At 44.1% G+C, this 17,500-nt stretch overlaps 1 protein-coding gene across 1 annotated transcript in view; it reads right to left on the bottom strand.

Annotated features, from left to right (window-relative positions):
• The window catches only part of LOC308371417 (RNA-binding motif, single-stranded-interacting protein 2-like), a 57,619-nt gene extending 43,499 nt beyond the window's left edge, over nucleotides 1-14,120 (bottom strand). Inside the window, exon 1 of the mRNA XM_080846303.1 lies at nucleotides 14,030-14,120. Within this exon, the coding sequence (XP_080702429.1) occupies nucleotides 14,030-14,101 (72 nt within the window). The 5' untranslated portion in view covers nucleotides 14,102-14,120. The remainder of the gene's footprint in view (nucleotides 1-14,029) is intronic.
• Nucleotides 14,121-17,500: the final 3,380 nt, after the last annotated feature.

The raw sequence follows: 17,500 nt of genomic DNA, 5'->3' as shown, positions 1-17,500 counted from the left end.
AATATGTTAACATTGTTGGGCTGAGTTTAAGGAGTTACAATATCACATAACTAAAATGATTTCTGCATGGCATGTCTAGCCTGTCTGTTAACATTGCTATGATGTGTAGTCATGATAATTGGTTGCTTTAACAAATGAAGCAGACACGTATAGTTACATGTTACATGTCATATTCGCATTTCATTAGATGCAATATTTACATATTTGCGTTTTCCAAGCAATTATTGGTGAGTTGACCTGACGGTTACAATGACGTGATGTGCTAGCGTGATGTGCTAGCAAAAAGTTATTTGAATGCTCGGTGCAGAGGTCTGGGCGTCTTAGAAAAAAAGATGAGTGTGCTATGGACGTCATTCTTTTCAAAATGCGGCTACATGCAGACGACCCCACAGACCAAGCCACAAGCTCCATGAGGATGGCAGCACTTTAAGGTAAGGGGGCAGCCAGGGGGGCTGTTGTGATAGTCATGGTGGTGTTAGGCTCAAAACCGCGGTAGAACTCCTTTTAATGTATCACTTCCTCCCTCTAGCTGTGTTCCTGAAAAGCAGTGTGGTGACTGTCTGTGACCTCGGACACGGCACTTTCATTAAGGTTCTCAGGACTGCACGCCACTGGAGCACCTGGGGGAAATCATTTCAGAGTTTCATAACTTTGGAGGGAAAACACACAAACACGGCGGTGCTACCCTGCCCTAGAACACGCTGACGTAGAAGCTAGGGGCACTTAGCAAGCGTTTTTTTTTTTGCTACGGCCGCTCTGGTCTTAATTAAGCCAATCAATGTCTCAGGGTGAGCTTCCCCTCCTCAACACTAAACATATCCACCTACTCACTAATCTGTATCAGTGTACTAAATCTTTGTCTGTCTGTATTTCATTCTCACAGTCTCTCCATTGCCTCTGGTAAAAGTCTTTAGTATGGTATTTAGTATGACGTACACAATGTGTTTGCATCTCCATCTCTCTCTCTCTCTCCATCTCCATCTCTCTCTCTCTCTCTCTCTCTACCCATCTCTCTCTCTCTCTCCATATCTCTCTCTGTCTCTCTCTCTCTCTCCATCTCTCTCTCACTCCATCTCTCTCTCTCTCCATATCTCTCGCTCTCTACCCATCTCTCTCTCTCCATATCTCTCTCTGTCTCTCCATATCTCTCTCTCTACCCATCTCTCTTAGCCTGGCCATTACCAGCCTGTGACTCCATTTCAATCCGTCTTTCAGTCTGGGCCAACCCAATGCATTTTGGTTTCCGAGATGGGCGGGTGCTTATCTTGAGGTTTAAAATCATTGGAGTTCCCTTAACCAATCAGCAACGTTTAGTAAGCATTCGGTAGATTAAACTCTTCCCAAAGTCAGTTGGGAGAAGAGCTACGACGTCCTTTCCAATCATAAAACTTACAAGAAAATACTCTTGTTCTCCTTTTAATTTGCTGATGTTCTCGAGAGTTGAGACAACTTTTCCGATAGCTTTTCGTGTCTTTTCCTCCAAGGCGAGTTTTGCGTCACAGCTCTAAACTGTTCGCTGATTGGTCCTGCAAAATTTTGAGTTCTGGAGATGATTGTCAATGGGGTTGGGCCAGACTGAGTATGAGCTTGAAATCAATTCAGGCGGAAATACGTAGGCTGGTGTCACCAGGCTACATCTCTCTCTCTCCATCTCTCTCTCTCTCCATCTCTCTCTCTGGGTGGGTTTTTCTTGTTTTGACCCCCATCTGCCTCTAATAGCATTCCTGCGTTGTTCCTGAAGGTAAGGCAGAGAACTCCATGCTCTTTTCCCTGACCTCTCTGATCCCTGCCCCCTCAGCACACCTGTTCTACCTCCGTTGCACACACACACACACACACACACACACACACACACACACACACACACACACACACACACACACAAACGCACACACACACACACACATGAAACCAGGCATTCAGCAGCAACATCAAGCAGCAGCAGATGGTAGCTGTCCAGAGGCAGATGTGTGTGTGTGTGTTTGTGTGTTTCTGTGTGTGTGTGTGTGTGTGTGTGTTTGTGTGTGTGTGTGTGTGTGTGTGTGAGTGTGTGTGTGTGTGTGAGTGTGCGTGTGCGTGTGCGTGTGCGTGCGTGTGTGTGTTTTTGTGGCTTCATGTCAGGCTGTTTGACTGCTGGCTTGAAGGTAAGGGTGGAAGACTGTGTTTAGGCCAAACAGACTGAACACACAAACACAGATTTAATTCTTGCTGCTTAAGATTAAAACCTAAGCCATACCAAGAGCCAAGTACTGGGCACACATCAAAGAGTAGCTTGCTGACTACGTCTCAAAAACATACCAAACATCTGAACTGCCTTCGGAGATCAGCTTTTGGGGGGGTTTATACTGCTTTATGACTTCATAACGTGTGTTTTTATACACTGATAACTGCACACATATGTGTTTTGTTGTAAGAGGGAAAACACACAAACTATGTGAATTCTAGGAATGAATCGTTACTATGACTTGCATCACTGCATTGCATTACAACTAATAACACATTATAACCCCGCATTATTCCATTAAACTCGACATGCACTTCACCTTCATTCAAGATCCGCCGCTCCAAAATAAGGTTAAATAAAGAAGTGCATTAAGTTAAGTGGCGCTGGCACGACAGGCTGCCGTGCCTGGGGAGTCGCAGACAGGGAGAGAGCTCCTGCTGGGAGAACAGCTCGTCTCTGCAGCCGTGTGAAGAAGGACAGGACATCCTCTCGCTGTCAGACAGCGATCCTTATCAGGGAGTCGTCTTCATGACCCGCACCGCATTCCTGCCAAGTGACGGGTGACAGACTGCACGGAGAGGAGGCGGCCCAGGCACGTCCCCGGCCCCATCTCTTTGTCTCTACTCACCCTACCTCTCGTTTCGGGCTCGCTCTGCTTCACCTCTGTCTGGCTCTCTCTCTCTCTCTCTCTCTCTCTCTCTCCCTCTCTCTCTCTCTCTCTCTCTCTCTCTCTCTCTCTCTCTCTCCCTCTCTCTCTCTCTCTCTCACTCTCTCTCGCTCTCCCTCTCTCTCTAACTCTCTCTCTCTCTCTCTCTCTCCCCCCCTCTTTTTCCTATCTCTGTCTCGCTCACTTTCACCCTGTCTTTTTCTCTTTTGCTCTGTCCATCTTGATAAGTCACTCTCCTTATCTGTGTGTCTCTGTGCTCCTTCACTCTCGCTCTGTCTTTGTCTGTGTACCTGTAGAAAGTGCAGTTTATGTTTCCCCCCCGGACTTACAGCGTGCTCGGACAGAGGAGGAGAGACAGGCTTTCCATCAACCTGCTTTAGATTCACACACACACACACACACACACACACACACACACACACACACACACACACACACACATACACACATACACACATACACACACACACACACACACACACACACACACACACACACACACACACACACACACACACACACACAGACACACTCAAGCCCAATCTGCCCCGGGTAAGGTGTTGTCTGGGTTGTGTTGCCACTTACTGTATGCATTCTTTTACTACAGTTCAATGATGGTCTAATTAATAATAAATAATAATAATAATTCATTTTGTTTGTTGAGCACTCTTCATTCAGGGAGAATCTCAGAGTGCTAATTACAAAGACAGAAAGCCATTTGCTTGTGACTATACACATACCTGTGTTCGCACACACACATATAATAAACACACGCACACACACACACACACACAACTAGTTAAGCTAACAATAGAGAGCTGCGACACCAGCACGCTGGGTATCAGATAGCTCTCGGTCAACTGTCATTTCTAACACACCGGCAGGCAATCTCTGCCAGCACGGTATCTGGTTTCCCTCCCCGGCTGCACCAGGACTGCCCCTCATCCTCTTGGCCGCCTCCTCTTTCAGCCGCTCACCTTGAGTTACCCCCATGGCTCTGGCACAGGCGGCCAGGCAGCGGGGGAGGGGGTGTGTGTGTGTGTGTGTGTGTGTGTGTGTGTCGAGAGTTCGTTTTAAATGTTACCAGTCGCAGCAGGACACACGCAGCAACTGATAGACCTATAGGGAGGTCGTTGGGGGGGCGGGGGGGGGCTAAGGGGGCATTAGAACTGAAACTCACATCTGGACGACTCCAGACCACCACCTCAGCAAATGTAACCCCCCCCCCCTCCCCACACACACACAGACACAAAGACAGACAGACAGACAGACAGACACACACACACACACACACACACACACAAATACACCCGCCACCGCCACCACCAAATGGACATGAATATTAGATAACAATAGAGTTTTTTTCAGTAATACTCCCTTTCCCAACTACACAACAAACAACTTGCCTTATAACCTCATTCTCTGAAGTGGAAAAAATGGCATTAAAATTAATCCAATGCCAAAAATAGAATGACAGGCTGAGAGAATAAATAGAACAAACAGACAGCAAGAAGTTATTTAAAGTTTAAGTGTCTGTTCAGAGACAGCCAAAAATAAAAATGATACGAAAATATTTAAGTGCCTCCTTACAAAGAAATTGTCATCGATGACAAGCCTGAAACCTAAAAAAGCAACTAATGATTCAGAACAAATCAAACAATCCTCATGTGCTATTCTCATCCTATACCTCTGAGGCCCCACAGCGAGGCTCATGACTAGCCATTTCTGCGTCAACTAATGAAACACATAAGAAACCACAGGGACAAATTGTGTTACTTCAACGGCTCTGCGAACACACTATTGGTCATGAGAGCAAACATAATCACCTCACTCGCGCATAAAATGGGGAAATCAAGGGCCAAAAACCACATGGCAACTCTTCATCATTACAACACACACACATTTCTACACACACACACATTTCTTCAAGGCACCGCTAAAACCTCTGAGCCGGCGGCGTATCACATTGCTTTACGGTGAACACGAGGCAAGCAACACACATGCCAGACAATAACCTTCTCCATCTGCAGTCTGGATCTCCAGTCTATGGACAACCGGAAGAAAAATCTATCCCAGGGCTCAATGCAAGCTTTCTGCACATTGACCCGTCCTCCCCCCAAATCCTCTTGTGAAATGTGTCAGGGAAGGTGTTGGGTGGGGTTTGGGTGGTGGTGGGGGGGGGGGGGGATTCTGGAATTCCAAGGCTGTTGTGAATGACATTCTGGAATCTCTGGAGTAGAAAGGGCATGGGGGGTAGTTGCTGTGGGAGGTGTTGGCGGGGGAAGGAGGCGGGGGCGATATTTAGTCCTGGTTTTCATTAGCTAGTTATGAAGGGGGGGGGGGGGGGTGTTTGACAGCACCAGTTTGATTCAAAAGGCCTTTTTGGTGTGGAGTCAAGCCGCGGGTATTTAAAATTCAAAGGCATTGCATGTGAAGCGGGTGCTTCGGCAGCTCTACCCTTGGGGAGCGTGCTGAATGAGCCGTTTGTTAGCCACTGAAGGACACTTAACATCCGTCATTTGTGTTGCATGAGTAGCGTTCTCTCTCTTTTCCGTCGGCCGCTAACCAACGATATATAAAGGATGGATTTTATTCACTGACTTTCATCCAAATGTTTTTTGCCCCTCATGTCTCTAATATTTTTTTACTTTTACTTTTTTTATTTTTTTAATATATTTTATTTTATTTATTGTTCTGCAGTCCTTAATATGTTTTTATGTTTATTGTGTGCACCAATATGCCAAAACAAATTCCTGGTAGGCGTAAACTTGGCAATAAAAACTATTCTGAATTCTGATACTCCCATTGTTTAGATGGTCTATGTATGCTCCACCAAGAGCAGAGAGTATGGCTACAAGACTTTACCCTGCTCTCTATCTTGGACAATAAAGGTGTCATACACAAAACCAACAGAAGACTGCACGTGGCACAGTAGTGTGAGAGATTTATAATTAGAATCTGATTATATTGCACAGTGTGGAGCATATACCCTTTTACATTTTACTTCAATTTATTGTATGTGACAAATAAAAACACTTGAACTTGAACTTGATATTCGTACAACATCCCCCAGGTCTCAGAATAAAACCGACTCAGCAGAGGACCAGCTACAATACATTTTACACTATGCAACAATAAGTATGTGTTTTTTCTTAATAAACGCATTAATGCTTACCGAAGGTAAATGCTTGCATCCATATGAAAAGCACAACACATTTTGAAAGAGTGAGCCCAGTGGAGAGTCTACAGGTAAAACAAGTTATGCACCCATATGTCAATGGCTGGATGACTGTAAAAGATGACAGCCATGTTTGTTTTACTGCGCGTTACCAATTGCTGGCTGATGTGCCAGTGCATGTGTGTGCAGGCAACTTTAAAGCATTCAAAATGGATAGCTAAAATTCCACAGCACAGAAATATTTTATCAAATGACATGCAAGCAGTACGAGTAAAGTGGCCCAAATCATGATATACAAACAATATATTGTCAAATGGCTATAATAACAGCTATCCTATCACTTTGATTTAAAACAGAGTTTATACTTCACCTTCTTAACATACTAAATCTTGTTATTCTTACATAAGTGCAGTGCATATCCAGAACATTTTTTGTGTGCAATTCTGCACTATTACTAGAAGTTTTGGTGGTTCTGTGAACAAGAGAGAGGGGGCTTCTGGTTAATGTATATATATTTTTTTTTGTATTTTCAAAGGCACTAAGATAACCCAAAAACCCTGAGCCATCTGGTTCTATCATCACCTCTCATACATACAAAGGACCTTTTTTCAACCCTCACTTTTCCAACCCTCACATGTTTATTTTGTGTTAACCCTTTTATTTACATTCATGGCACAGGTACGGGAACAAGAGGGCTGGCAAGGGAGCGGCAGACAGGTAGAGAGAGAGAGAGAGAAAGAAACAGACAGATAGAGAGATCGAGATATAGGATGAGATATGCAAGGAATCAAACACACCCACACACACCTGACCTCTGAGTGAACTATCTCTCCTCAACAAAATCCAAAACAAATGTTCTTTTTACTACAGATAATGGACTGAATAGAATGCCTCAATAGCAGACTTGAAAAGATAGTGCTGACTGAGGTTCATCAGCACATCTCAAGTATTAGAGGCTTCCACTTGTCATAAAATGGGTTCCGCAGCATGGACACGCAGGGGGGGAAAAGAGAACCAACATCGCCTTTAAAGTGTCACCCTGCCCCCCTTTTTTTTTACACTCACTCTTTTACTCCATCCCCTTTTTGATGTGCATCATAACTTGAGTCTTTCATCATGAAGAAACGCAGGCTTCACCCAGCTCTCTTTGATGCCTTCAACTCATCGTTTCTGCATCCGCGCATTAAGAAAGCCAGTACCAGATGTCTTTTTAGAGATCTTACCAAAAGTGGTGCAAACACTCTCTGAACTCCAATGTAACTCCCTTTTTTTTCCGCTGGGAGTTCTAAGTGGCTGATGGTATCAAGGGTTTTGCCATCCACTGCTGCAGCGGGGGCGTCCTGGCCTCAGGAACCATCGTTAGGAACGCCGGTACCAGCTCAGGTTCCTCAAAAACAAACCTGGCTGAAGAGCTCATTCCAACCATGAATACAGCTGGCACAACACATCTGCCCAATACTTGAGGGTAACAACTAACTGAATAGCCCCCTTCCTCCTTCCAAATATGCAATTTGACTAGGTGAAACATAAATATGGCAGTTGGAACCGAGGAGGTGGGCCACTGCCGAGTTGAGCTGTGTCCTACGGCTTGAGATTCCGGATTGTTCTGGGTAGAAAAACAGACCCCAGGCATGGGCAATTGCCTGTTTTCAAAGTTGGGGTACATGGGGAGGAAAAGAAAAACATACGCTAACTCTGGCCAACAGCTGAACCAATAGCATGGCACCATATTTCTCCGCATCTGTAAACAATACGGCTGATTGTGAGTTACACTTCCAAGCTAATCTCTCCTCCTCTGCAGTGGAGAGATGAGTGAGGAGAAACAGCTGACCATGCATTCAGAGACAATAATTAGTCAGTTAGGATGAACTAAACACAAATACACTAAAAAGAGAAGGAGGGTACATAGATAGATAGATAAATAGACAGACAGACAGACAGACAGACAGACACAGACAGACACAGACAGACAGACAGACAGACAGACAGATAGATAGATAGATAGATAGATAGATAGATAGCCATGTAGAGAGAGAGAGATACATGTTTACTTACTGTTCTTCCACCTCACACTAATGTGTCTGACAAGGCATTTTCCTCGCCCACACACACCACCCAAATCACCTAAGTTCTCTTCTTCCTCATCGGGGGACATGCAGTAGAGAAAACACAGCCCTTTATAAACAGTTTTTTCTTTACTCGTTCATATGCTTTGTAAATCTAAACTTAAATGAATGACTGCACATTCATAACGTTCTTGATTGTAAAGCTGATCAGGTAAATGGCTTATAATCCCCAAATCATGTTCTTAAATATGACAAACAATTTTTTTGTTAGACATAGGAAAGGATGTTAAATTCCTTGTGCTATTTGGCTGGGGATTTCCCAAAGTGGCCAAAACCCCCACTGTCACATGCAAGTACTCATTGGGAGTACGAACCTAGGTTCAGGTAAGGAGAGGAAATAGACACGAACCCAGATTCCAACCATGAATACAGCTGACACAACACAAGACCAGTGGAGAGGTAACTACGTTAACTGATTTATTCTCAAACAAACACGCTAACGATTTTAAAACATGATAATGTCTCCACGTGTAGCGACCCTGGGTCCAACTAGTTTGATAACCGGACAGAAGATGTTTTAATGAGCAGATGTGAAGTGAAGGGGTCGGGGGGGGCGGGGGGGGGAGCCCCCAGGGATGACGAACCCGTATTCGGGTAAGGAATAAAATCAGACCATGGTCACCGTGGCACCCAAGCATCATGCAATAACAGGCTCTTCATATAATGCGGGTTATTCACACGTCCCCAAGTTGTTTGTGAGCTCTTTATCCATAACCACTGACTCGCTTTTTAAGCAGTCTAAGACGACTCCTATAAAGCTCCTTTGACTGACCATCCTCGAAAACCAAAAACAGAAGAGCTGTGGTTGATTTAGCTACAAGGCCTCTAACACCTATCTCCACTGGTCTTGTGTGTGTGTGTGTGTGTGTGTGTGTGTGTGTGTGTGTGTGTGTGTGTGTGTGTGTGTGTGTGTGTAGCCTCTAACACCTATCTCCACTGGTCTTGTGTGTGTGTGTGTGTGTGTGTGTGTGTGTGTGTGTGTGTGTGTGTGTGTGTGTGTGTGTGTGTGTGTGTGTGTGTGTGCTTGCCAATCTCATTCCTTCGCTTCCGCTGCCAGTTCCGTATACTTTAGCTTCGTCCTTTCAAAGGCTTCCTCCATCGCATTTTCAAAGGCAATCATTAACTCAATAAAGCAAACAATGCACTTACACCCAGAATACAACACCACGCCTGTCTCATAGCAGTCACAACAATACAGTGTGGAACTTGAAGTGGCCCTCCAACATCAGCCAGCATTCTCCAATCATGTGCTTTGCCATATTTTCCAGAACAGTTTGTACATGCCTGGTGTCTACATTTCTGCCCCTCGTGCACATAACTAATTCTACTGTCCCCGTCATTAACCGCTCAATTGCTCACTTCCCCTAAACCAAATTCATTCCTATGTAATAGGGGTGTGCCAAATAATCGTCATGACGATGCATCGCGATTCTAATTTTCACGATCTACTGCATCGATTGTTAACGCCAAGTATCGATTATTAATAATTTTTTATTTTTTATTTATTTTTTTTAATTGCATGAATGGTTGGCGAACATCAAGCATTTCCGGCCGCGCGATACTGCGACAAGTCATTCATAAGCAAAACATGCAGTGTATCCAGTAATAATAATATTTGTGTTAAAGGCACCCAGTGCAACTTTATGTAAACATTCAATGAAAAATAAACATTCAATTTCTAGTCTTTTTTACACGTAGTAAGTTTCAATAACTCCATACCATTACATATCGTCATTCAAGGAGCAAAGATAAGACGTCATTGTGTGGTGAGAACTGATAGAAAATCGTAAACAACAACAATCGCCGGTGGGGAGAGGCCATTTTTCCATTGACTGGAAGCCTGCTGTATTTATTGTAGGTTACAAAAAATAAAGAAGATGGCGGCGATTGTTGTTGTTATCGATTTTCTATCAGTTCTCACCACACAACGACGTCTCATCTTTGCTCCTTGAATGTCGATATGGAATGGTATGGAGTTATTGAAACTTACTACGTTTAAAAAAGACTAGAAATTGAATGTTTATTTTTAAGCCTCGAAAGTTGCACTGGGTGCCTTTAAGTAACCTCCAAAAGTCGTTTCAATAAATACAGCTATGTATGAACTGAGTTGCTTTGAGTTATCAATTGAACACACTATCCAGATCATACACAGCCAGTCAGCCACTGGTAATGGCTTCTAACAGTGTTCAGTGAAAATTCGCAATGCATCGCAATGCATCGCAATAATTCAAGTATCGCGATGCATCGTGATAGAATCGCATCGTGGCATGTGAATCGTGATACGAATCGAATCGTGACTTCTTTGGCAATACCCACCCCTACTATGTAAGATGTAAACCTTAAACCAAACAAATTGTTTTCAGAAACGACTATACCTTTCCCAAGGTACTGATCCAGTTTCTTGCACTGAGAAGAGCAGGTGACTCTGCTGCCCAACAGGGATTAAGCATAATAACAACACGGCTTTGGGAAATCTTCAACTGTAGCTACTGACAACATTTTTGTCTCTGGATCAAAAAAATGCAGTCATGCCCTATACGCAAATATTCCTGCAGTACCCACTACAATTACTGGGTATTTTCCGCTATATTCAGCATCTTTTCAAAATGTCTCTACATTATTTAATTGCCTGTTGACCTAAACAAAGAGCATATACTAACAGTATCAGTCAATGGTTAAAAAAAAATACCAGGTTTCCGAAATAAATCCCAAACTTAAGCCTACTGCCAGTGCTTCTGTGTCCAAGGAAAACCTTCGATGTCAAACTTTCATTGAATAATTGACCACTGAGTGGAAATCTCTCGCTGGTGTTTACTTTACAAGGCAAAAAATAAACAAAGGCTACAGTAATGACCCGTGGCTTATTTGACTATCTGGCGACCTCGGTGAGACATTCCGACTTTTTACGTACAAAGGTTGACGTCGGGCTAGAACAACAGAGAGCAGCCTCATGGCTCACGGCACACACACACACCAACACACACACACACACACACACACACACACACACACACACACACACACACACACATAGCTCCCTTCCTTCTGTATAATACAGCGGATCAAAAAAAGGTGCCTAATCATAGGCTTAGGCCGACTGCAACATCTCGCCCAAATCTGTTCAACAGGGTAAGGGTAAATTACTGATGCCCGATGGCGAACACACGCAGGTAGTAGTTGTGTTGTGGGGGCGGATATATATTGGAGGGCTTTAAAGGACAAACACAAGTATACACCTAAATACATACTTCATTCGAACAGGTATGCCGAAGAGATTATCCTGCTGCATAAGGAGAAGTTCAGGTTGGGTCAAGTTGAGGGTGTGTGGGCGCTTTCTGTTTAACTTTGTTAATAGCACTACATCTCCAAGCTTAGGGGGTTGAGTCTACCACATGTTATGTGTATGTAAGGCTGGCTTACTGTCTTCCTCTCTGCCCTCCTAAACTGTATGTTTAAGAGAACAGAGAACCAAACAACACAACATAACCTTTTGCAAAGTGCAGTGCACTGAAGAATGATTTCATGTGTCCTAAATATCTGTGACTTTAAAAGACATCAATGCTGAGGCTAAGTGGATTGGTGCAGGAGTCACCCCAACACTCGGGTTTCAATCACAGCTCTCCAAATATTTATCCGTGACGATCGAACACGATCACACTCCTGCGTTGTCAGATGTCGCAATGGATTGTCACATTCAGTGCGGGCACATGATGGCAGCACTTCGATCCCATTCAATTCTCTCCATGGGGTCTCCATGGCGGGTTAACTGCTCTATCTCTAAGCACATGGCAGTGACACAACTAGTTCTTGGCCGTGTCAGTTCAAATCAAATGCGGAATGTTTACATCTGCTACCGTTGATTATACAGTAAATACGTTGTGAAATGAAACAAAAACACACCACAGTTAAATTTGTATTAGTATTGATTGATTCACATCGATATGAAAGGATTACATGACTAACAACTGGTGAAAAAGTAATATGAAAATATTTGTTCACTGAATTAGCGCATTCTGTCCCAAACAGTTGCGTTGCAGTTTATAAGTTTCAGTTTCGCTTTCAGTATTTCAACGTGAATGAGAGGGAGCACAAGAACTGAGCGTCTAGCAGCGATTATCATATAATAGACATATATGATGCATGTATATGTCTGTGGGCACGATCTCAAGCACGTGCAAAAGTTGTTGTTGTCCAATTTCAATCTAGTTTCGAGAGACACATGCGCGCCCAGTCCAATTCCCAGCGGAATCGAATCGTGTGTCCAGGGGTTTACATCGGAGTCCAGTCGGACTCAAGCTGGACACAATGAATCTAGTTCTGGGGAGTCACATGTGTCCAATATCCAATTTAAATCGGACTGAAATCGGAAATTGGACGCATGTGTCCACACTGTATGACGCAGCCAAATCGAAGCACATCCATGCGCGCGCTTGCAAACAAACACGCTCGCACGCACAAACACGCACGCATTTACACACGCATACTCACCTCCCCTAGAGCTGTCCTAACGATACCCTTTATTTGTCCCAAGGTAAACTTACTGAGTAACAGCACACTGTTGCTCAACGAGGCCATGAAAAGGGTAGAGCCGAAGAGTTTCACATAATCTAAACAAATCAAAGCAACCCAGGAAACTGACACTGAAATAATACCATGAGCACACACTGAGTAGGACATGCTACAGAATAAAATAGGGCAAAAACTGAGTTGAGTAGAGACAATTGCATTATTCATTATGTAACATAATTATCTGACAAGAAGAATGTATCGTTATGTGGAGGTCTAGCCTACTTGTTTATTTTTTGGTATGGCTACATTTATTCCTGGTCGGTGTATCAATTACGCTTTCAAACGAAGAAACAAAGATGGATGCTATATTTGTTGCAATTAATTGTTGTTGTTTTTTTACAGTTCGTTCTTGCCAAACATGAATGACGTTAAACATCTGTCTCAGTCATTCGGTTTTCCAGAAACGCAACTATCCATGTCAACGGTTCATGTCCATGGGCAACCATGGATAAATCGAAGAAATGCAAGCACACTTTGACACGCATTTATTCTGACGGCAACAGCACGATAAAACACAGGTAGTTTGTTATGTAAGTGTAATCCTAGACGTTACATTAACAAAAGCTTCGAGGTGATTTAAAAAGCAAGTGTTCTTTCATACGAAACTTTCCACGATAAAGCCCATCAGAGGCTTTGTGTTGCGGTCTAGACCAAGTGCTTTTTCCTATTCATAATTTCGCAGAGCGACAGTCATCGTAGGTCGTAAAGGGATTTGAGGGGTGGGGCGTCTTTCCACCCTTCACCAAAAAAAACTTTGCCCAACTTACACGGTTCATTGGTCTATGTCTACCATTTTCATTTTATTCCAACACGGTTTATCGATTACACTATATTTCCTTGTCTTCTCTCTATCGCACTCTCTTAACAGGCACACCGGTTTCCATCGTTTCCTAGCTAACTTCGTACCTTCCGTTCTATCTGCCTTATTTCTATGTGCAAGAACCATTACAACAAATCCGAAGCACTAGAATAAAACTTGCTCCAAAGCCCAACCAACATTTCCCAAAAAGCTAGCGAGGCCATTTAACCGACATAATTAAAATGCACATCCACACACGCACATATCACGGGTGCGGGTGCAGCACAGTTAGGCAGCAATGTTCTCCACGAAGGCTGAAGTTGATTTTTGTGCGGCCCCGCTCGTTCAAGGACACTGCAGTTTACTGTCATACAGAAAATAGCTTTCTGTTGCGACTGATACAGGGGTGCGCCCCGTCGGGTGACCGAGAGCGGCCGAAAAGACAAAAAACACCCATTCGCTTTACCTTTTTACTGTTTCTGTTGTTGTAGCCGTTGTATGGATTGATTCCAGTCCTTGGCGGGACGGAGAGCAGCATTTTTCTCAGCGCTATGTCCGGAGCGGCGAGTACTGCCAAGGCTGGCAGCTGACGTCAGCTCGGGAAGTTAAGCTTGGAATCAGGGGGGGCGCGATTCGAGTCCCGCCGCCGCCAGGGTTGCTGCCGAGCGGCCTGGGTCCTAGCGCCACGGCCAGGCAACGCGATAGTAAGGTAACCCACGAGTTTTCACTATCAAGAGTTGGACCAGTGGAAGGCTAGTGTGACCTAGTTGTGAAGCGTGCGCTTGAACTTATGAAGGACTATCACAAACGATGTTTACGTAAAACCCTTGCACAAGTCTCGAGACATTTGTTTGCAAATCTCTCTAATTTAGCCCAATGAAATACGTTTGCAAAAAAAGAGAGAAAAACAATAGGCTACGACATTTTCATTTCGGAATTATGACTCTCATGCGGTTTTTGTTTGGTTAATAGGCCTACTTCTCCAGGGAATTTTACCACTTCACAGTTTAAAATAATGCATTTTATCCCTTAATACACTGATGGAGTCTCCATCATGGAGATGGTCTTGATAATGAATTATTATTTGGTATACAGTACACAGTACATTTCAGGCCAACTTTCAGTAAGGGATATCCCCCAAATATCAACACCAGTCGAGGACCTAAGCTAATTGGGCTTTATGAACCCAGTAAGTTTGGACTCAATAAAACAATTTGAGATTTTGAGTCCCTATCTCCCTCTACTGGAGATGGAGAGGCTCAATTCCTTAGATGAATGTTTCAGGAGAGAATTATTAACACTGTCTTGTTTGTTTAATTTAATGTTTGAATGCGTAAACAATATTTGTTTTACAACACCCAGGAATTTCCATCTCATCTATAGACTGCACATGAAATGCAGTGCAGGGCCAGTTATAGCTGATTCTACAACTAAAAGGATTCTAAAACTATTTCTGTATTTCAAATAATATCTCAAATTGGATATTGTGAAAAGGCACGCAAACCACATTTCTCGTAATACTATTCTGCTTCCATATATCCTGCGGCAGGTTAAGACCATTTGAACAGTGCAACTGGCATTGCCAGTGGCTGTGAAACAGAATGACATTGTGTCGTCGCTCTGGTGACAGTAATATTGTTTGGACATCAACAGGCTGGTTGCCAGGCAACCCAGCCCCCTCTGTCTTGAGCGACTTGATTTGCAAATCTGCATCAGAGAGCTACTGTGAGTGTGAGTGTGTGTGTGTGTGTGTGTGTGTGTGTGTGTTTGTGTGTGTCTGTGTCTGTCTTTGTGTGTGTTCAATGAAATGTGTTTGTATGTGCAGACATGTTTGTATGTTGCAATACATTACAAACAAATTGTGTGTGAGAGAGAGAGTTTGTGTGTGTGTGTGTGTGTGTGTGTGTGTGAGAGAGAGCGAGAGAGAGAGAGAGAGAGAGAGAGAAAGAAAGGAGAGGGTGGACTGGGTGGGTTTGAGAGAAAAAGGGGGCTAGCTAATCCCATTCCTTTTGTTCCTCTTTCTAAACACAGACTACATTAGCCTGCACACTTCAAGGAATGAACTCCGGCGGGGCCTGAAAACCGCGCGGATAAAGCCACTTCCCGGTCACGCCGAGGTCAGACCACACAGTCCCAACTGTCTGTCCCAGTGACGGAGGTTCTGTTTGACAACCCACACGTGATAAAGTCCTTCCCTGCTCTCCATCTGCCCAGGGACGCCTCACTGGGGCCCTCCTGGCTCTTTGTCTAGGAGTGTGTGTGTGTGAGTGTGTATTTTATGTTGCAGCGTGATGCGATAACGTGTTTCCTCCGTCTCTCGCTTTTGCCCTCAGACAAACAGATCAATGACTCCAGTGTTTCCATGAATGTCACTATACTTTAGGTTTACGGTGCAGATCCATTCAAGCGATCTGAGCGACGCAATCAAATTCCATCACTTTGAGTGGGCGTGGTGTAGCGTGTGGAAATAGACTGGACTAGTGATTTTTCAAACCGTCAAAGACGAGAAAAATCGCTCCTCATTTGCATAAGTTTGAGCATGTTCGAATTTTCATCAGTCGCGTCGCTCAGATCGCTGGTCTACGTCACAATGGAGCTGGCTCCCGTTGAAATGCATGGGGTCGCCCAGATCGCTTGAATGGATCTGCACCGTTAGGGATTTCCTTAGGTGTTAATGCTGTAGGAGGATAGGATAGGATAAACTTGTATTAATCCCGTGCAGGAATTAAAATTGCCAAAGCAGCAGGGTAGTGGGAATAGGAATCAAGTATCTATATACATTGTCAGCAAAAATAAAATAAAAAATATGAATAAAATAAATAGATAAAATAAATAAAGTAGTAGTGCCTCTTGGAACTGCCATTGGAAGGACTAAACCCAATGGGTCAGCACCTACTAATACCCAGGAACTCAAATTCCTTTTTCATGTTTAATACGCAGACACCTCCGAACTGCCATCCTGGCACCAGGCATCACACTTTTATACAGTATGTGTTGTACTCATTGCATACCGTGTATTCAGAGACACACAGACATGTGTCAGTAGTTCTTCTATTTTTGCAGAGCTGCTAAAAAAGTTTGTAAACGCAGTAAATATGGCTCTTTAAAGGAAATATTTGCCGGCCATAAATACCACTTGGTGAAACTACGCTGCACTTGTCCCCCTCTATAATCATTAACGCCAGTTGCAGTGCAATGCAAACATTTTCTGTGCAGTTTTATGTTCCTCTGGTTGTTTTGCTGCGCACAGGAGGCGATACTGGACGGGAGGGTGTGAGAGCCGAGGAGTCCCGTTGCACGTACACTACTGCGTGGGGAATACTACTGCGTGGGGAACACTACTGCGTCGGGAACACTACTGCGTGGGGAACAGGAACACTACTGCGTGGGGAATACTACTGCGTGGGGAATACTACTGCGTGGGGAATACTACTGCGTGGGGTTGGGCAGCGCTGCTACATCAAAGACGGGGAGTTGGGGGAGGGGCGGGGGAGTCATTCTGAATGTCAGCCTAGGGTTCAAGGTCAACATGCACAGCGCATAGGAGGAGAAAGAAGAGGAGGAGGGGGTGGGTGGCCAGCCTGTGCCTGTGAAAGAGAGGGGGATGGAAGGGAAAGGAAAAGAAAGGAGGAAAGAGCGGGGACAGAAAAGAGAGAGAGAGAATAGAGAGAGAGAAAAGAGAGAGAGAGAGAGAATAGAGAGGGTGTGAGGGGGTTATTGACAAAGGGGGCTAGGCAGAAGGAGGGAAAACCCCTCCAAACTTTCTGTTTAAATTCCCGCTTCTTCATTTGTTTGCCACAAACATTTCAAGTATGTGTGGTCAAAATGACTTACAGACAACTGGAGTGGTACTGCAGATTTATTAACGATATCGGGAGCATTGTTACAAGCAATCCATGTTCATGAAATGTCCCACAACAATGCCCATCAGTCTCTG

The sequence above is a fragment of the Sprattus sprattus genome, assembly GCF_963457725.1.
Source record: "Sprattus sprattus genome assembly, chromosome: 10".
Classification (NCBI taxonomy): Eukaryota; Metazoa; Chordata; class Actinopteri; order Clupeiformes; family Clupeidae; genus Sprattus; species Sprattus sprattus.
This window is presented reverse-complemented; position numbering and strand designations above follow the sequence as displayed.